At 44.6% G+C, this 20,662-nt stretch overlaps 1 protein-coding gene across 4 annotated transcripts in view; it reads left to right on the top strand.

The window, feature by feature from the left end:
• Positions 1 to 20,662, top strand: part of THADA (THADA armadillo repeat containing) — a 314,598-nt gene that overhangs the window by 207,946 nt on the left and 85,990 nt on the right. For all 4 annotated transcript variants that reach the window (XM_032652726.1, XM_032652725.1, XM_032652728.1 and 1 more), the window contains one exon: positions 8,949 to 9,064. In XM_032652726.1, the coding sequence (XP_032508617.1) occupies positions 8,949 to 9,064 (116 nt within the window). The remainder of the gene's footprint in view (positions 1 to 8,948; positions 9,065 to 20,662) is intronic.

Below are 20,662 nucleotides of genomic sequence, written 5' to 3'. Positions count from 1 at the left end.
TACACAAATGTAGACAGAATAATATAATAAATCCCATATACCCATCACTCAGCTTCGACAATTATTGATTCATGACTAATTTTGTTTCATTTATACCACTGCTAACTCTCCTCCTTCAGTATTGCATTAACTGTCTTGACTGAACAAATTACCAGTTTTATTTTTCATTAATGAGTTTTGCTACATCAGAGAGTTCCTTATTGATCTCAGTATTGTCTTTAAGGAAACTCAGTAGTTTGAGGATCCAGATATTAGAAAAGATAAATTATCAAGCATAATCAGGCTTTTCCTAAAAAATTTAAACCGGGATTAATCTTACAAATGAATAATTTATAATTTGAAAAATGTTATACATAGCTCTTCAGAAATGTGTCTGTATTCTAAAGCTAGAAACTCTTTAGTTAGAACAGATTTTTTTTTAAACTTTAATACATTTATAAATTTATTTATTTATTTATTTATGGCTATGTTGGGTCTTCGTTTCTGTGCGAGGGCTTTCTCTAGTTGCGGCGAGCGGGGGCCACTCTTCATCGCGGTGCGCGGGCCTCCCACTGTCGCGACCTCTCCTGTTGCGGAGCACGGGCTCCAGATGCGCAGGCTCAGCAGTTGTGGCTCATGGGTCCAGCCGCTCCGCGGCATGTGGGATCCTCCCAGACCAGGGCTCAAACCCGTGTCCCCTGCATTGGCAGGCAGATTCTCAACCACTGCGCCACCAGGGAAGCCCTAGAACGGATATTATATCACTGTTTTGGAAATTGTTAGTTCTTTATAAGCAAGCCTTTGTTTGTACGTTGGGTTAAGACTGACTACCTGTAAACCTCACCCTTACCCAACAACTCGGGACCCTTGACACTTCTTCTGGGTGATGGAACTGCTCACTGCACTGTCAGATTTGGAGCACAAGGCCAGAAATGATCCAAGACAAATGTATACTCACTCTCTTATTAATACTGTGTATTTCCCCCCCAATCCCATTGTGTGGGGAGAGTTTAGAGAGGTGACTCTTAGCACCCCTGCTGCTGCTGCAAATACAGGTTCTGCTCCTGCCACCCTGGCAAGGGGGCAGGGTGGAATTCCACATCAATACGTGCTCTGTTTATTGAGTCTCTCTTTCTGCCAGACAAAGCTGTATATCCCTGGAGTCCAGGAGCTATGAAGAACAGACATAGCCCTTTCCTTCAATGAGCTATGCTCCAGGAAAGGGAAATTGTGGATCGATAACCATGACGACAGGATTTAAAAAGTTAAAAAAAAGAAATGAAATGAGCTGTTGGGCCCTGAGTAGGAAAGTCTTAGGGTGGGGATAGGAGGTGGTTGATGAAAGCTGAGGAAGGCTTTATGGAGGAGGTGGTATTTAAGCTGGGCCTTACAGTATGAATGGAATTTCAATAGGCAGAGCTGGAAGGGGTGTGGGGAGAAATGGAAGGAACATCCTGGACAGAAAACCATTGTCAGGAATGGGAAATCATCCCTCATGGCCACATAATAAGTCCATGAAGTGGAAGAAGTAGGAGGTAACACTAGAAAGGTAGGTTGAGCCTTCTGTGGCCAGCAGATTATTTTAGGACACTGGAGATCATTGAAGGATTTTGAATTTGGGAGTGATACGATCAGGGCTTGGCTTTAAGAAGAGTTGCCTGCAGCCATGTGTAAAATAAGTTTCGGGGGCAGAGACCTGTCCTTTCAGTTGTCCTTTCATCATCTAAGTGTAAGGTCTTTTGGTTCCTGAAGTAGAACAGTGGGAGTGTTACTAGAAAGGAGGGGGTGTGTTTGAGACACAAAGCGAATTTCCAGACCCCTGCAGACTTTGTGTTTTTGTACATTTTAGTCTTTAAAGATATTCATGGCCTGTTTCCCAAGCCAGAGTCAGCCAGGAAGTAATGACGCTTTGTAATTAGCATCTTTTTCCTGGCAGCAGCAACCCAAGGCAGCTAAGTGTCACCTTTTGGGAATTCTCCCAGACCTTTCTAAGGATCTGTCCTCATCTGATAAACGGGTTGAGGTTTGGGGAGAGTAACCACTTGAAATGCTTCCTGGCCTGCCCTGCGGCCTAAGGTTAGATGGGTAAGTAGCCGTGGGTGGCACATGCCCACTAAGCCCATTCTTGTAGGGATGACCGGTATCCAAGGGTCACGCCTCCAGTCCACCCTGTGACCCTCCAAGGCTGGCAACAAAGAGGAGTGTGTGGAGCTCTCTGTACAGCTGACACAGGCAGGCACATGCGCCCGGCAAGCACTGTGCTCTGCGCCACAGGACCCAGAAGCCCGTGGTCTAGTTGAGGATAAGATGAGGGCGCCTAAAGCCGGAAGTCAAATCCTCAGCCACGTTGTAATGATTAGAAGTGGCATATAAGTTAGAGAACTCTTCTCTCTCTTACTTTCCCAGCTTCACCCTCACCCCAACACACATACATAGAAACACAATCTGCCTTTTAAATAATTTTTGATATATCCGTTTCCTGGCAGTCATAACGATTAGGCATGTTTCTGTGAATTAGAAAGTTTAGATTCCTCCTTCAGCCATCTCCCTTCTCACCCCACCTCCTTTCAGTCTGACTTAAAGCCGTAAAATACTTCTGCCTGCCTCCCTGCCTTTAGTTCTGTTTGTATGAATTAAGTCGACAGGATAAATATTCGCATTCCCAGCTACAGGCTGAAACAATGTTTGCCTGTTCTGCCCAGTGAGTTGAGAAGAAAAGGGGGCCTGACATCACCCTATACTGTACATTCCCGGCATAGATCATTTATTTAAGTCCCTGAAAAAATACAGATGTTTTACCAGCCGAAATAAAATCCTGTGTAAACACTGGGCTTGGAAAAATGTGGCTCTGACTTAGCTTTGGGGGTTGGAGCAGCCTGGGGAGAAGGCCAGGAGGCAGAAGAGCAGATACAGAAATTTTATACTCGGCTGAATGTGATAGGGGCAGAAGTGTTCGCCCCCAGTCTGCATGCTGCACTAGAAGACCAGACTTTGTTTTTAAGGAAGTACAGCTGCAAAAGGGGATAAATTTGTTGATCTTTGGAGTTCGGGATTATTCCTGATTATGATACCTCACCTCATTTATATCTGACCTCTGAAATGAGCATCCCTTTTCTTATTGGGGCTGTCCTTTCGCATGGCCTGTCTAACCTGGTCCTGTTATTGCTGGATCCTGCTGGTTTTTGGAGCTCAGCTGCTGTTGATTTTATAAAGGGGAAAATTGCCTGGAAGCCGTGCTTAGTGAAGAGGAAAACCCATCTCAGCGTTGCATTCCCAAACAGCCATATATCATCTTGATCTTGTCTAACGCAAGTCACTGTTTTAGTCCAGCAGCATAAACCAGACATATTTTACTGGTGCAGCACAAGTTTTTTCAGGGATCTGCCTCATGACTCTTTTTGGGCCTGTGGCATTTATTCAAAGAGCATTACATTTGCTCTGTGGAGTCACTTTTAAAATTCAAAGCTGCCAGCATGGACCCCATGCTTTACACAGATGCTTGGGGCTCCCCTCAGTCTCTCTGTGTTTAGAGTGGGGATGGGGGTGGGCAGAGGCTAACTGTTCTCCAGACTTTTCTTAGATCCTCCCGGAGTTTCATTAAGGCTTTTGCATCTCAGGGGCAAGAAGTCTTAGTCCGCTCTAGCTGCTTCCTGACCACCCCCTCCTCGGGGCAGGTGTGACCAGCTCATCTCTGGGCAGTCCCAGGCCTGTGATCGTCATGGGTGATGATGTTGCTTTGCACTTGGTTGTTTTCTGTGTGCTTTTTGTCTCTTTCTGACCGGGTCACAGCTGTTTTAAGTCAATAAAGCTTTCTCCTGTTGTCTTTTTTTTTTTTGCTGGAGACACCCCTAAGTCCACTCTAACCTTTCTCCAAGGGGCCTGCTATAGCTGGAGGTCACCAACAGTCTTGGTCTGTCCCAGTGTGATTATTAATAGAGCTCTTTTTCACTCTCAAAAGAATTCCTGATTTGGAAGATAAATTACCCTAACAAGCCTCACATGGATATTCCTGACCAAACTCATTAAATCCCCCCCCCCTCATTCCCAATCCTGCCGCATATTCTCGTGATCCCTGTCTTGAAGCATGGCCCTCGATCCCCAGCTGCCTGAGGGAAGGTCTCTTTCCTGACCCTCAACTCCAGGTCTAGAGCAGCTGCCAAGTCCTGCTTCTTCAGCCTCCAAAACATCTCTCAAATGTACCCTTTCCTCTGCATTCCACTGCTGCCATCGTTTAGATTGGGGAGGAGTAAGGGGGGGTGTCACAAAATCAAATCGTCAGATCTTCTCATTTTTCAAAAGAGTTTAGACATCAGGGTGATTCTGACGTGAAACCTCCCAATTCATAAATGATGATTTCAAAATACTGTGTAGGCCGGATGAAACATCTGCAGCCACTTTTGGTCCACGAGCTCTTCTTGGTTTCCAGGCTCCAGTTTCAAACGTCACCTTTTGTCTAGACTGGCAGTAGTCTCACTCACCCTGCCCCTTCTGGTCCAGCCGCCTCACTGCCCCTGGCCTTTTCTTTCCGCATTACAGATCTGATCACATAAGAGCTCTGTATGAGGAGGTCTTTGCTGTCTCCAGAACAGAATGCACATCCCTCGATGCTGCCTTTGAGATCCTTCTTTGTCTGACTTGACCCATCTCCAGCTGTGTCTCCTGCTACCCTACGCACACCCTGGCTGTGATCTTGTTACACGCAACTATTTGCTGTCCCCTGAGCAGTCCCAATATTTTTCTTTTACTTAACGGGTTGTTTTAGAACAATTTTGGATTTATAGAAAGAGTGAGTACAGAGTTTCCATGTTATTCCTCTCTTCCCCAACCCCTCTCCCCAATTGGCTGTTACTAATAGCATGCATTAGAGTGGTATGTTTGTTACAATTAATGAACCCATATTGACACATTATTATTAACTAAAGTCCATAGTTTACCTTAAGGTTCATTTTTTCGTTGTTGGCAATACCAATGTTTTAATACTCTTTAACACTTTTTAATAGTTCACTTTCCTCTGCTTGCGTATTCTTTCCCCAGTTCTGGCAAGGTTCTTTTCAAGGCCAAATATGAATCTCATATTTGCAAATATGATATTCCTGCAAAGCCATCTCTGTTTATTTTTGGAATGGGGGCTGGAAGGGAGGGAGGAGACAGAAAGAGAACTAGCATTTTGATCAGGTGCCGAGCGTGTGCCAAGTACTCTACATATATATTCTTTAAAATCTCTCTACAGTCCTGCCAGATAGGTAGACATTATTATACTCTTTACTGCGAGGAAACGGAGGTGAACAAGTGGCCCAAAGCCCCACAGCTAGGAACTGGGTTTCCACCCAAGTCCTCCTGGCTCCGAAGGCTGTGCTCCTTGCCCCGCCCACAGGGCTACATTCTTACTACTGATCCAGCCTCCCTGCCTTCCCCACTGGATTAGGAATCTACTAGGGTTAGGAATCCACTGAAGTGAGGAGTGCGTATTATTCAGCTCTATGTTTCCGCTCCTAACATGGGGTTGGCACCAACAGCAACTCACCAAACCCATGGGCACGTGTCTTAAAGGCAGAGTTAATACAGGAAGGGGCATCCAATATCGACATCAGTTCAGCAAATGCTTGTTGAATTCCTGCTCTGCACTGGATGTGGTGAAGGGTGAGGCCACGCATAAGAGCAAAGTGATGGCGATGCTATCGTGCAGGTTATAAATCCCAACCAGGCAGCATCTGGGAAATGATTGCTTTTCTGTTTATCCGCAACTAGAATGTAAGCTGCAGGAAAGCAGGGATTCTATGTGTTCTCTGCTGCAGCCCCTAGGACAGTGCCTGGTAATAATAGTTGTTTAATAAATATTTTTGGACTGAATGTTGGAATCCTGTTGCAAATTTGAGACACCTAAAGTGACACTAAACTTCTCAGAGTTCTCCTGTTCTCAGTTACATCCTCAGGTCTGGCAGCTTCAGTTTCTCTGTGTTTGGTTTGATACAGTCCTGTATTATAGGCTGTTTCCAAGTTATCCCAGGCCTGGGCTTGACCACACTCTTTGCCCAGAAGTTCTTCTGGACCAGAACTTTAGGAAAGGACGGGAGGAGGATGAGCTGCCTCACCCCTGCTGTCCTTTCAGAGCTGATGGACAAATGATCCTTCCTGGGAGCTGCCTGGAGCTCCCGGATCTGACCTTGGACCAGAGTTCCAGGGGCCTGGCCTCACTTCTGGACTGAATGCAAAGGATGGCCTCATTTTTCTTGAGAGAATTAAACCCAGCACTCTTTTTTTTTTTTTTGGCCACCCTGCAGGGCTTGTGGGATCTTAGTTCCCTGACCAGGGATTGAACCTGTGCCCCCTGCAGTGGAAGCACAGAGTCTCATCCACTGGACTGCCAGGGAAGTCCCAAACCCAGCACTCTTAATGCCATTAGAGGGTAATCATATTTTCAAATATTTTCATTAATTATCTTGAAGGAAAAAGTTATCTCAAACATAGTAACCTGGGGCTTCCTTGGTGGCGCAGTGGTTAAGAATCCGCCTGCCAATGCAGGGGACACAGGTTTGAGCCCTGGTTCGGGAGGATCCCACATGCTGCGGAGCAACTGGGCCCGTGTGCCACAACTACTGAGCCTGCGCTCTAGAGCCCACGAGCCACAACTACTGAGCCCGCGTGCCTAGAGCCCATGCTCTACAACAAGAGAAGCCACCGCAGTAAGAAGCCTGTGCACTGCGGCGAAGGGTGGCCCCCGCTCGCCACAACTAGAGAAAGCCCACTCGCAGCAACGAAGACCCAATGCAGCCAAAAATAAAATAAATAAAATAAATTTATTAAAAAAACATAGTAACCTGTTTCATACATTTGCTCATAAGCCTTTTTTCTCCTCTCCCCTCCCTCTGGCTTCTCTGCTCCTTCTCCTCCCCTGCCCCCTGTTTTGCTTGTCTTCTCTGACCCTGTCTTTCACTTGTATTGCTCTGTCTCTCCTACGTGCTTATTTCCACCGAGGTTCTTCTAAGCGTACCTCCCCCTCCATTTGTTCCATGTAAATAGATCGCTCTCCGTTCCTGGTGAATAACCAGGATCACAATTGTTGTCTGGTTTGTGCCCAAGGTGACAGAATTGATGGACTTGTAGGCCGATTTTCATAAACCAGAGCTACCAAGCGTTTCAAAAACAGCCTTGTTTTTGCCAAGTAAGGTGAGCAAATATAGGACTAAGTTTAAACATCCATCAGGAGTTATTTTTGAAGTGATTGCTTCTAAATGAGAGGCGTTTGAAAATCTCACGGCTTTCTTTACAAGTAGATTCCAAAGTCATGTATTTTGCTGGTGTCTGCTGATTAATTACAGTCCTGTGACACCATGAAAAGCCCTGGTGGTTGGTTTTGTGCAGCTGTGGAGAGAAGTAAAGCTAGGCCCAGTGGCTTTGCCAGCTCTTTCAGGATGCTGGGGATTCGGGCAGAGAGAGGTAGTCCTTTCACTCTGGCAGTCATCACATAAGAACAGAAGCCCCGGCCAGACTCATTGCTCCAGACTTCACGACGGGCGGTGTGAGTCCCTGTGGGGAGTGCGGTGAAGTAGTGATGGTTGATCGGTTGCTTCTGAAATAACAGATCAATTATTAGAGAAAGCATTTGCAGTCTCCACATGGGGACTTGTGTGCCTTCTCCTGTACAATTACTTCTATTTAGGAAGAAAAAAAAATTTTAATAGCAGTTACATAAAATAAGTAATCAAAATTTCCTTTGACTCTCTAAACCGCAGGTGCTCAGCATATAGCAGATCTCTGACCCGGGAAAACCTACCAGCTCATACCCATTTAGAGTCTGATGACTCTGGATCTCTTATCTTGGCCTCTTGGTTTTCCTCATTGCTTCCTTCTGTATTTAACTCTCACGTCCCTCACTGACAGGAAAGAGAGAAGAAAAAGTTGAATCTTGTTACTTAGGTAGGATCATGTGCCGCTCTGGTAAAAGATACAATAGGGAAAGAAAAAAAACTGATTATTAAAATAGACTTTCCAAGTTCTTGATGTGTTTATCTGTGCTTGCTTTGCTCCACCCTCCTCCTCCCCTTGATAAGGGCACTGAAGGATTTCTCTGACATGTCTTTTCCCTTGACACTGGCTAAAGTCAGTGGATCCCATTTACGCCCTTGTCCACTTTTGTTCTCTGCTGCAGGTTTGTACTTCTCACAAAGGCCTTGTTGATGTCATCACTGAGTGAACCCAAGATACACTTCCGTGCACGTGCCAGTGCACGCACACACACACACACACACACACACACACACGGCCTATGGCACGTGCTTGCTGGAATTGTGGCCTTCGTTCTAAATATAGGCAGCTGGAGAGATACAACAGGATTTGTCTTTCTCTGCTTAATTCTGATATATAATGTCATGCAAGAATAAGAAAGTGAGGTGTGTCTGCAGTGCTCCCTCGGCTCCTGACATCTCAGGGAAGATCTAAAAAACCTAAATAGTTTACAGACATCACTGTCCACTGTTTGCAAAGGCAAGCATCATTGCGGCCTGCTTCTTTAGCCAAGCATGTTGTGATAAACCCCAAACCAGATTAGACTCACAGACATTTGATTTTTCCTATGTAGTAAGATTTTGACTTTAAAAAGTACTTTTTTTTTTCCATATGAGACTGCTAAGATGAAGATGTTTGCATTTCTTTGCTAAAATCAATTTATAGGTTGTTTGTAACTAATAAGCTCTTGGCATCTAATGACTGGTCACAGAGTAATCTTCATTTTTTGGACTTGGGCGAGGAACCTAGAGCACAGGTACAGATGAAAGACGTTGGTTTTTCGCCACCTGCTGCGTCCTCCAAGACCAACATGATTTTTCTGCAAAGAGACCAGAGCCACATTTTGCAGGTGTCTGTTTTCTTTGAGGGGAATGTTTTAAGGAAACCTAAAAGGGAGGAACTGGACATTTAGGAAAAATATATTTTCACAGCAGGATATTGCTTTTTCTCTTTTTTTGGTTTAGGTTTTTCATTTGTTACAAGCCTCCTCAGACTCCAAACACAGAATGAATACCTACTTTCAGCAGGAGCTGGCTGACGTCGCTGTTTGTACTAAAGCCAAAATCTGGCTGGCCAAGAGGTATGTTAAAGCCCCACATGAGCATGGAGTTATCAGGGGTTAGGAATACATTGGAGAAATGCTGTTTCTAGTTGTAGGAGTTTTGTTTTGTTTTTTTTTTTGCACTATGCGGGCCTCTCACTGTTGTGGCCTCTCCTGTTGCGGAGCACAGGCTCCGGACACACAGGCTCAGCGGCCATGGCTCACGGGTCCAGCAGCTCCGTGGCATGTGGGATCCTCCCGGACCGGGGCACGAGCCCGTGTCCTCTGCATCGGCAGGCGGACTCTCAACCACTGCGCCACCAGGGAAGCCCAGGAGTATTTATCTTTTTTGAACTTTGGGTTGTGGTAAAGAAAGAAAAATATTTTCTTGACAGTTTTTCTTAAAACTGCTGTGTGGCTGGGGGGCATGTAATATGGCTTTTTATCTGTCCACCAATCAGCTTGTTTTTATGAATACCTGCTGTGTGCCCAGCCCTGTGTTAGATATCCTAACAATGAAAGGCAGTAATTGACTAAATCATGTGATACAAACTACCAGGTACCGTTGCAGCTCAGAGATGAGAGATTGATGTTAGACTGGAGCAGCTGCAGAGGGGCCCAGAGCAGGTGAATAAGAAAAAGACATGCACACTGCCTTTTCGGGTAGGTAGTAGAGAAGATTGAATAAGCAAGGCAAAGAAGAGTGGATACGTATTTTTTTCTTTTTTTCATCCTTGCCGTCGTTAGTTTTTTCTGAAACTTAGAACATTTACCGTGTGAAAGATGGAGCAAAAAGAATTTCTCAATTTCTCTCGAATACACAAGGAGTCCTCTCTGTAACACTCTGTTCAAAATCTGTGTTACTGCAAGGGCCTCCCACCCGCTGCTACATCCTCTGTGATTCCGGGAGAAGGGGGGTCCAGCAGAGGCCCATAGGCTACCACATTCCGTGCTGTGGTATATTGCCTTTGATTAATAATTAGTATGTTGGTTGTCTAACATAACAGCCTCTTTTTTATTTTTCAAAAAATGTGCTTTTGTTCACGTTTGTTGGTCTCCCATCTTATATGGCAAGACAAGCAATGGTTAGTGTGAGACCCACAAATCAGTGTAATTCAACAAAATCTTGTGAGCGAGCATAGGCTACACGATAGCCGCTGTGTTAGGAGATGTAGGGATGCAAAGGTATAGAAAGAATTAGTCCTGGCTTCAAGGAGCTCCCATCCAGGAGGTGAGAAGATGTGTAAATAAATAATTTTCATCGAATATGGTGAGTATGATAACAAATGTATGTAGTAGGTACAGGAGTAGCCCGGCGTTTGGAGGGTGGATGCCTTCAAGAGTTGGGAATTTTGCCAAGTGGTCAGGGTAGGGCGGGGTGTTCCAGGCTCAGGGAATGTCATAGGCAAAAACATAGCAATATGAAATGACATGGTGAGTGTGGAGAACTAGAAAGAAGTTAGCTCTTCTGAAACCTAAAGTATAAGGTATGTGTAGCAGAGAATGGGGCTGAGGAGATACATGGAGGCCGCTTGGTGAAAGGAAAGCAACCCAGTGAAGAATTTCTCAGTGGGTAGAGATGTGAGTCTCCATGTTTGTCTAAACACCTGTATCTTTGGCCAGAGATATTGATGGGGAAATTCTCTAGTATCTGAAATGCCAGTAAAGTGATGGTTGATGGTTAGCCTCTCATTTTTAGTACGATTTTTGTTTTCTCTCTTTTATTTAGAGAACAGGAGTTCATTGACCATAAACTGCTCCCCTGAGCCTAGTATCATTTGGCTTCTGTGTGGCTTTTAGAGAACTTCCCAAGATGCCTTTTTTGAGAGAACAAAGAATTGTGATCATATTTGTACTCTCATCTGTTTACCAATTAGTAGGCCTGGTCCTCGTAGCTATTATTTCTGGGGATCAGGAAGTCAGGGAAACGATCCTATTGAAACCCCTGCTTCCAGCCAGGACTGCCCCAAGACAGAATCTGAATCTCCTGTTCTTAAAGTTCTATAAGGAAGGAATTTCTGCCCCCTTAGTTTGCTACCCCTTGATGGGTCTTATAGAAATTCATCATCTGTTGGCTTCCTGAGTCAATTCCTGCTTGTTGGCTGGGAAGGAGGAGATAGAGTAATAGGCCAGCCATCTGAATGGGCCTTCATGTTGTGCAGTTCCCTGTGATGGATGACAAAGCTACCATCAGCCTCCTCTTCAGCTGGAGAAGTCCTCCTGGCCTTCTAATTGCACTTAGAAAATTGCAGTTTTCTAATCAGTCTTTTCATTATTGTCTGCATCCACCCTTCCCCGCAATTCTCTGATTTTCCTCCATGATTTTCCAGCCCTAGAAAACAAAGGCATGAATCAATGAAATTCACTGGGTTTCCACCTTCTTTGCCCAGAGTCCAGGAAAGCCACTTTTATGTTTCCAGTACAGTCAACTCTTTATTATCCAAGTGTGAACTTTACACTCCGTGGGTGGTCTGTAACACCAGGCTTCCTCTTGGTCCCCAGTTCACTTTTACCATATTAAGCAGGATGTGTTCAGAGCCTGGAATAGAGTTTGAAAGGAAAACACATGGCCAGAACACAATGTATCCCAAAGCCACGTGTCAGTTTTTCTGGGTTATCCACGTCACTGGCAGGACAACTTTGAGTTTCCTGAATAGGAAGGTATAGAATCAGATATAAGTAATGAAGCCTCAACCTGTTGCATGCCTGCCCTGCCCTTGCGGTCCTCAGAGAGTGTTGTCCCAGAAGGTGTTTGTCTGCACCGGGAGCCCCATGCTCAGATGAGCCACTTATGGGTCCTAGTGGGCCCTTCTCAAAGCCAACCCCTGACTTACATTCTCACATTCTTTTCCCCTGAAAACCATTACAATGCAGAGCATTCCAAATTTGGCTGCTGAAGAGGCTCCTTTATGTCCATAGAAATTTACGAAAGAAAGAGGAATAAATGTTCTTTCGTGCCTACTAAGGATTTTCTGTATCTTTTTAGTATAGCTTGAAATGTCAGTGTTATTGCAAAAAAAAAAAGTCGGTTTAAATTTTAGCACTAACACCTTTTTCCTTCTTCAATTTATGTTGATCATTAGCTTGAGCTTATTCAGTCCAGTGTGTACAAAAACATTAGTGAGGATGTAATTTATTTATTCCCCAAAAAGGGTTTTAAAAAAAAAAGCACATTGGAGCCATTGGATGACCAGTTCCGTTTTTAAAATTTTAACCCCGAAATTGAGGGCATATAAAATAAAGACTTTTGTCATATATTTGTGTTTTGACTTTGCAAGATTAATAGGGATTTATATGAGGTGATTAAGCAATAGCCATGGATTTGTTGAGGAATTTTTGGTGATGAATGGCCAGCTGGCAACATGGCCTGAGTAGGGGACTGGGCTTCTGCTCTTACAGGCCGCTTTTCATTCCAAGATGTCAAAGCCTTTATGGAAATCAGCTGGTTAATCCTTCAAGTCCCTTCCTTCCCCTTTTTCCTCCATCCCTCTCTCCTCAATCCAGTTTACTGTCTCTCTCCTGGTGCAAAGGCAGTTTACCAACTACTGAAGGAGAACTAAGCTGACCCAGGTCAGAAACTGGTGGCCTGGCGAGGCTGGCTGTGGGAGAGGAGGTCAGTGCAGCCCCGCTCGAGGCCCTGTCTGCTGCCCTTGCTATGTACAGATTCCAGCTCTTCTGTCCCAGCTGGATCACAGGCCCCACCTGAATAGGAAGGACTTTTAAAAAGCCCTGTCAAGTAAGAGAAAGAGGAGAAAAGATTTATTTACTTTGATTGAGAGTTGGAATTACTGTTATTTTGGGCTTAAAATTTTTCAGAAATCAATTCAGTTATCTAGCGTCTCCTTTGGTTATAAAAAGAAAAACGTCTGTCTGTGTGTGTGTGTATGTGTGTGTCCTTTTAGTAAATGTGGTAAACTTAATGGACTGTCAGATTCCATGCAATGGATGATGTGATGACCAAGAAGAAAAATGTGTCCTACTGAATTTTTTTCTTGACTGTCAGTGTAGTTTGTGCTCATCATAGGAAATTAGGGAAAAGAAGAGAATATAAGTCTACTCTTACCAACATCTAGTGGAACCCACTGTTATTGGTTAACAGTTTCATGTTATTTACTTCATCTTTCTTCCTATGCTTTTTTAATGTAGTTGAGATTATGCTGTATATGTGTAAGCTGTAGCTTACTTTTTCCATTTAACAGTATCGTGAAAGCATTTGCTCTTATTGAAAACTCTTTATGGTGTAGCTGCTATGGAAAATAGTATGGTGTTTCCTCAAAAAAATTAAAAATAGAATTACCATATGATCTAGCAATTCCACTTCTGGGTATAGACCCAAATTAATTGAAAGCAGAATCTTGAAGAGATATTTGTACATGTTCTAGTTGCATTATTCACAATAGCCAAGAAGTAGAAGTAACCCAAGTGTCCATTGATGGATGAATGGATAAACAAATGTGGTATATATGGACAATAGAATATTATTAAGCCTTAAAAATGAGGGAAATTCTAACACACAGTACCACGTGGATGAACCTTGAGCACATAATGCAAAGTGAAATAAGCCAATGACAGAAAGACAAATGCTACATGATTGCACTTATGTGAGGTGCCTGGGGTAGTCAGACTCAAAGACTCAGAAAGTAGAATGGTGGTTACCAGGGGCTGGGGGAAGGGAAATAGTTAGTGTTCACCTAATAGAGTTTTAGTTTTACAGTATGAAAAGAGTTCTGGAAATTGGTGGTACACCCATGTGAATGTGCTTAACACTCCTAAACTTCACACTTAAAATGGTTAAGATGGGCTTCCCTGGTGGCACAGTGGTTGGGAGTCCGCCTGCCGATGCAGGGGACACGGGTTCGTGCCCCGGTCCGGGAGGATCCCACATGCCACAGAGTGGCTGGGCCTGTGGGCCATGGCCACTGAGCCTGGGTGTCCGGAGCCTGTGCTCTGCAAAGGGAGAGGCACAACAGTGAGAGGCCCGCATACCGCCAAAAAAAAAAAAAATGGTTAAGATGGTAAATTTTATATTATGCATATTTTATCACAATTTAAAAAAATTTTTAATAACAAACATTAAAAAAACTCTTTGTACTCTATCATTCCTCTAAGGTTATTGTCCTGACTTCTTATAATAATTTTTTTCTTTTTTGCTTTGCTTTCTACTTTTACTGTCTACACGTTGCCAAAAGTAAATTGCTTTTTGCCTGGTTTTGTAATAAGAAAAATATCTTTGAAAACATCATTTGTTAAAGGTAGCATATTTTTGTCACCTGAATAATCAGGCATTAAGTTTACCCTACCATTGTTCCATTACTGGCCACTCAAGTTTATTTCCCATTCATTCAACAAATATTTATTAAGCCCTGCTGTATGCCAGGCTATATTAAATACAGCAACTGCTTATTAAAACCCCTACTTTAGTGTAGAGAGGGCGACAAAACAGAGTCTCGTCAAATAGAATCATAGATCTAGAACTTTAGAACTGGAAAGAATCATAAAGTTTGTTGTAGTCCACTCCCATCCCCATGCATATGGGAAAGTTCAGCCCAGAGAGGTCGGGGGATTTGCCCATTTTCACACAGCTGACCAGGGTGTAACAACTACCTGACAACAGCTAACGTTTGTGGAGAGCTTAACTCCCTGCTCCTCATTGGGTTCTTTCCGCTGGACCACATTGCTTCCATCTATCCAGTGTTTTTACGTCAGGGCTTTGAATGGTGATAACTGAAGCGTTTTCTAGAACAGTGCTTCTCAGATCTGCTCATGAATCACCTGGGGGGCCCCTTAAAGTGAAGACTTTCCTTCAGTAGGTCTGGGGTGGAGCCTGAGATCCTGCTTTTCTGACAGGTTTCCAGGTGATTCCGAGGCTGCTGGTTCTGAGACAGTATTTGAGGGCCAAGGGTCAGAGAGTCGGCCCCTGTGAGCACCCAGCTCCACCCCGCCCGTTGAAATACTCCCACTTTCACACCCTCATTCTCAGGGCTTGTGTCTGGAGCTTGGAGCCGTGGGAGAGGGTGAGGCTCCTGAAGGCGTCAGCCCAGAATCCTTCCTCCGTCCACCTGGGATGACCTGCACCGAGGGGGACCGCATGGCCCCAGTGCTCTCTACGGGAAGTCCACACTCCCTTGTCCGGGCAGCCATCCCAGTGGACTCAGTGCCTGGGGTAGGACCCAGGCTTTGTTGGCATGCAGTGAATATTTATCATTTTGAAAAATAACAGTCTGATATTCTGGTGAGAAAAACAGCCTCTCAAGAATACAAGAACAGGTCCCAAGCTTACTAGGAAATCAACCTTGGGAAATAAATTTTTGACTAAAACAGTGCTGATGGAGGGAAGAGATGATGGAGGGAGCTTATGTTTGTTGAAGACCTCCTCTTTGTGCTGGATCTAATGATTTGTTACCCCAAGTTAATTCTTATTTGCAAAAAGTGTTAGTTGTATGATCCATGCACTTCCTATACAGCTTCCCCATCAGTGCTCCTGGCACCCCCTTGTCACTCCTCCGTGTGCTTCTGCATCTCCCTAGTACTGCCTTCCCTGTCCATCCCGTTAGCCATACTCTCATGTGCTCTCCCCATTTTCTCTGCTTCTTACTGGTCCCCCCACTAAGCTGAGGTGGTGTGAACCTGGAAGGCCTGGGATTTAAATACATAAGGAAAATATGCTTATAGAAACAAAGCTAGGGCTGGCTTTTGTGTGGCAATCCCAGTTCTGCCACAGCGGGTTCTGTGGCTAGCTGCAGAAGTCCTGGTTTAGGGTTCTGTTTTGCTTTACAGCTGAAGACAGCAGTTATTTTCTAACCACCAGATTTACTCACACGAGAGACTCCACTTCCCAGGCAGGAGTCCTGGGACTTAGGTCTGATTCCATTTTCCCACTGTCCCTTAGCCCTTCCCAAATCCCTCGTGCCTTCTAGACCAGTCCTCTCCCCAGGCAAGAGGTCCTTCTTTCACAACTGCTCCGAGGGGCCCCAGCCCTTTGCCACAGCTGCAGGTTGCGTTTCATTCCCATGCTGCTGAAATGAATCCAGTCGGGATGGGTTGTTAAAATATTCAGATGATCATGTGGCACTTTAAGGCTATCATTTGTGGTCCCTGCCAAAACTTTAAGGGAAGCAAGCCTTAACAGGGATGGTTACTTACATAGCAAGTTTCCAGGCATTGCTGGGGGTTGGGTTTGCTTTGGTTTTGTTTCTTCTACGCTCTTTTTCTTTTTTTCAAAATAAAAGTTTCCCCAGTACTCCCCTGCCCCCTTTTTCATTGCTTTTCTTTCAACCCCCAGATTTTATTGGGGAGGGAGATTCTCATCAGGACCCCTCTTTAATCCCCCAGCTCAGCCTATTCAAAGTCTCTTTGAGCCTCACACATATTTGAATGGTGAGAGAAATGAAGTTGGTGTATTTTAGACCCAAGCTTGTTGACATTTGTTCACTTCCCTTTCAGACTTCTCAGGAATGTTCAAGGTCATGATATCTCGGGGATGAGATCCTGTTTGTATTTTTAAAAACAGAGAGAGACATTAAGTTAGCACATTTCAACCCAAAACAATGGACAAGGTGCAAAACATTTTCTTCATTGGCTATTCCGTTAAAAAATATGTTACGTCTTAAAAGAATAAGCTGTTTAAGAAGTGAAGCTTGAGAATATAGGATATACTTCTTGTTGACAGACCAAGCTTATGGAAACTAGTCAGGTAAAAGCAGTCAGAAATGATCAGTATATTAAACTGTGCCTTTGAATAAGTTGCCCAAGATCAAAGCTTCTTCATATTGCGGTGAGAAATAAAGATGGTTTGTTTATGCAAGCGCACATCAAGAATTCAGCCCCCAGCTTTCTACTTTTAAATATAGAAATCTGCAGACCTAACCTAGAGGTAGTAATTAGTTTGATAAAGGGCTCAGAAATATCTGTCTTGCTCCACTTGTAGCTGTTGGCTTCCTGGGGTATTGTTGTTGGAAGATTTGGGCAGTGTTGTCATTGCCCGGCTTGCAAGGGATGCAGGCTTTAAATGGCCTCAACACATTTTCACAGTATTATGTAAAACTCTGATATAGTGGGTTATTATTTTTTTTTCTTAGCATGTGACATGCTTCATCTTTTGGGTAAATCAACACGTTGGTTACCTTCACTGAGCCATTCGCAATGAATCCAAGCCAATTCAGATTCACAGACGGTACAAAGCAGTGTCATAGGCACAGTGGGGAATATAGAGATGAATGATATTGTCCCTATTTCAAAAACCGAGTGAATAAGACAGGTGTGGATTTAAGTAACCGTAAAGAAGTAAGAATTTAGTAAGTGCTGGAATGAGGTCAGACTGTATCACAGGAGCCAGCTAGTGGGGGTTGGAATGTCAAGGATGTCTTGGAGAAGGGAGAAGTCTTTAAAGACTAGGTGAGATTTAATTGTTAGATACGGTTAATTCTCACAGATTGGAGAATAAGTGACGTTATAGCGGTATAGAGCCTGTGTTGCTAAGTAAGCTGTGAAGGTCTCATTGCCCAAGCGCAAAGGAAGGAATCCTAGTACAGTGCTCAGCGTCATGGGGACCACCTAGGCATATATAATTAAGTCTCTATTATTGTCGAAGTTTAGCTATGATCCAGTCTAGTTGAAAAGAGCTTATCCATGTGAAACAACCAACAATGACATTCATGTAGAATTCTGACTCTGTAGTACATATAATAAATATACGAATTCAAAAAAGAATGTGGACCGGGATAGCCAGGGAAGGCTTTCTAGGGGAGTTAGGTATTTGAGCAGGGTCTTAGAGCATGGGTGTGATTTGGAAACGCCAAAAGTGGTGAGAAAAGAGCATATCAAGATGGTGGACAGTACGTACAGTGGCACACTGTTGGAGAAGGCATTTGCATGTGGGCCAGTGGGGGATTAGAGCTGGAGAAGACGCGGTGTGTTTGGAGAGCAGTGCAAGATTTGATAAGAGACCAGTTGTGGCAGGCCTTAAATGTCAGCCAGAGGAATTTGGATCTGATCCAAGAGTTAAGAGGAAGTCAGTAAGCTCAGGCTTACACTGGTAAATAGGCTGCTGTCTCCATGCTCATGAGATACACTGAGGGGTGTGTTAAATCTTTCCAGCCTCTCTCAGTGATCGACAAAATCTCCAGCCCCTCGGGGAGGTTAACAAAAGCTCCCTAGTAGCAATCCACCAGCTCTGTCTGGCACTCGGAGGCCCCTGTGGCCTGCCTGGGCAGCTAGTGTTGGGAATAGAGATGCTGCTTGTATGCATTTTAGACTCCATGGCTATTGTCTGTTCAGCATTGCTAAGAAGACCGTAGAACCACACGTTTATAGCAGGAAAGGGAATTTAGAGACCATCTAATCCAGTGGAATCCTTTCTTCAAACAGAAGCTTAAGTGGAAGTTCAAGATGTTCAAGATAATAGAGATGGCAGATACGTTGCAAGTTGAGATGGGGGCCTGGAGGCCCACCCACATAGCTTCTCAGCCATTGGGAGCCCCAAAAGGGACTCCAGAGAGCACCCTGACTCCCTATTTCAAAACAGGGATCTAATCCAAACCACTATCTGTAGACAGGAAAATAGACACAAGGGGGCAAGTGACTTCTTCCTACTTGACAGATGTGTCTGGCTCCGAAGATAGCCCAAATTAGGGATGTACTCAAGAAATAGCAAATTTGTTTCCTGCCCCTTGATTCTCTCGCTTCCTCTGCTGCAGCCTGATCATCCTCACAGAAAATACCACAACCCCAGGCCCTTGAGCTGCCCTCCTTGGATAGGGCACCATGCACTAGACCTTACTGCCATCAAAACTTTGCTATTCTGATTCCCCTTTCCTCAGAAATCCATTCTCAGCTGGCTGACTGCCACTTGGTATGACCAACAAATCATGCTCACATGTTACCAAGTGCTAATGTGTAAATAAGTTAATTCTTCTGGGTAGTACAACTGTTTTTCAGTAGTGATCTTCTGGAGGCAGTGCCTTTAACTCAAGTCAGTAACTTGGGGGCAGGCTTTCAGGCAGCACACAGACCTGGCGGGAGCACTTGTTGAGGCCTCACTTGACTTCCTGCTTCTCTGTCCTCATACTGAGCTGACTTAGCCTTGGTGCGTTTGTCCTTTGTGGCCAGCTTCGGGCTGACCCTAGGAAGACTTGTGGGACACGTGGGCAGGTCTCACGTGAATGGCCCAAGGGAGCGGACTTGAGAGAGACCCTCCGAAGCCTCATTGTCGTCCTTCCCCTCAGCTGCCAGTGATGCCCAGGCTTCCTCAGCGACTGGACTGTCCTGCGGGCCTCTGGAAATAGCTTCCCACGCACGTTCGGGAGCTTATTCCCCCTTGAGCCGGAAGGGACCCTCACCAGCCCAAAGGCCCTGTGTTCCTGGGTGACCACAGGGAGGGTCACTTGGAGAGGCACTGGGTGAGTGGAAAAGCCTCTAGCTGTGAATGCACCTCCCTGAGGTTGAGGGAGGCAGGGTGCACTCGCGGGTAGTAGGTCTGGGTTCTGGCACCTGCTCAACTACTAACCAGTGATGTGTGGCCTCGAACTTCTTTGGGCTTCAGTTTTTGTCTGTAAAGTTGGAAGCTCCAAAATGTGCAATAGGTGAGGGTGGGGAAGGACACGGCGAGTAATGGGTATGCAGGTACAGAAGAGCTAAGCAAATATAGGGAATATTTATTGTCAGATAGCTAAGTCTTTGTCTGCATCATCAGCCATGTTGAAGCAGCTGTGCTCAGAGCCTTGCTCTTCACCACACTGCTGACCAGGACACAGCACCAGAGTGCGTGGCTGCAAACCGAGATACCCTAATTGTTTGGCACAGGGTCTCACTTTTCATCTGATTGTGTTTGGGACACATGGATACAATTTGTCTAGAAAACCTTGGTTCTATTCTTGGTTTTTGCCCCGATCTTGGATAGGTCACTTGAGCTATATGAGCTACCTTGTTGATTTATAAAAATGAGAATAATAACGCCTACTTTTCTTCTCTCTTAAGAATCTTTTAAAGATAAAATATTTTTCAAAGATAAAACTTTTTTTTTTTTCTTTTTTTGCCGTACGCGCGCCTCTCACTGTTGTGGCCTCTCCCGTTGCGGAGCACAGGCTCCGGACACGCAGGCTCAGCGGCCACGGCTCACGGGCCCAGCCGCTCTGCGGCATGTGGGATCCTCCTGGACCGGGGCACGAACCCGTGTCCCCTGCATCGGCAGGCGGACTCTCAACCACTGCGCCACCAGGGAAGCCCGAAGATAAAACTTTTAATAAAATGCCGTTGATATTATTATTATTGCCAAGGCTAATTTCCAAGTGTGTGCTTTGCCAGGTTCACATTTACAGAGTTCTGACTGTACTGTTAGAAATTCCCACCTGTGATCTACATGCAGACTTCTCACACAGCTTCTAGAAGTGTTCATTCACCTCACTCAATAGATCCTTTTTTAATAATTCTAGGGAGAAAGTAAGGCTGAAAAGAAAGGGGACTTCTGTTAGCATTTTATATAATAACCGAAGCTATATATCCTCCAAGCCCCAAACTGTACAATAAAAGTTTTCTTGGATAATACTTTTCTCCCATAATTCCTAGCACATTGCTTATTAAGTTATTAACCAGCAATTCCTCTGGCAGCATATTAAACTTTACTTTTAAACAAGTCACAGA

The sequence above is a fragment of the Phocoena sinus genome, chromosome 13 (genome assembly GCF_008692025.1).
Source record: "Phocoena sinus isolate mPhoSin1 chromosome 13, mPhoSin1.pri, whole genome shotgun sequence".
NCBI classification, from domain to species: Eukaryota; Metazoa; Chordata; class Mammalia; order Artiodactyla; family Phocoenidae; genus Phocoena; species Phocoena sinus.
The sequence above is the reverse complement of the archived record's forward strand: the minus strand, read 5'-3'. Positions and strand labels throughout refer to the sequence as shown.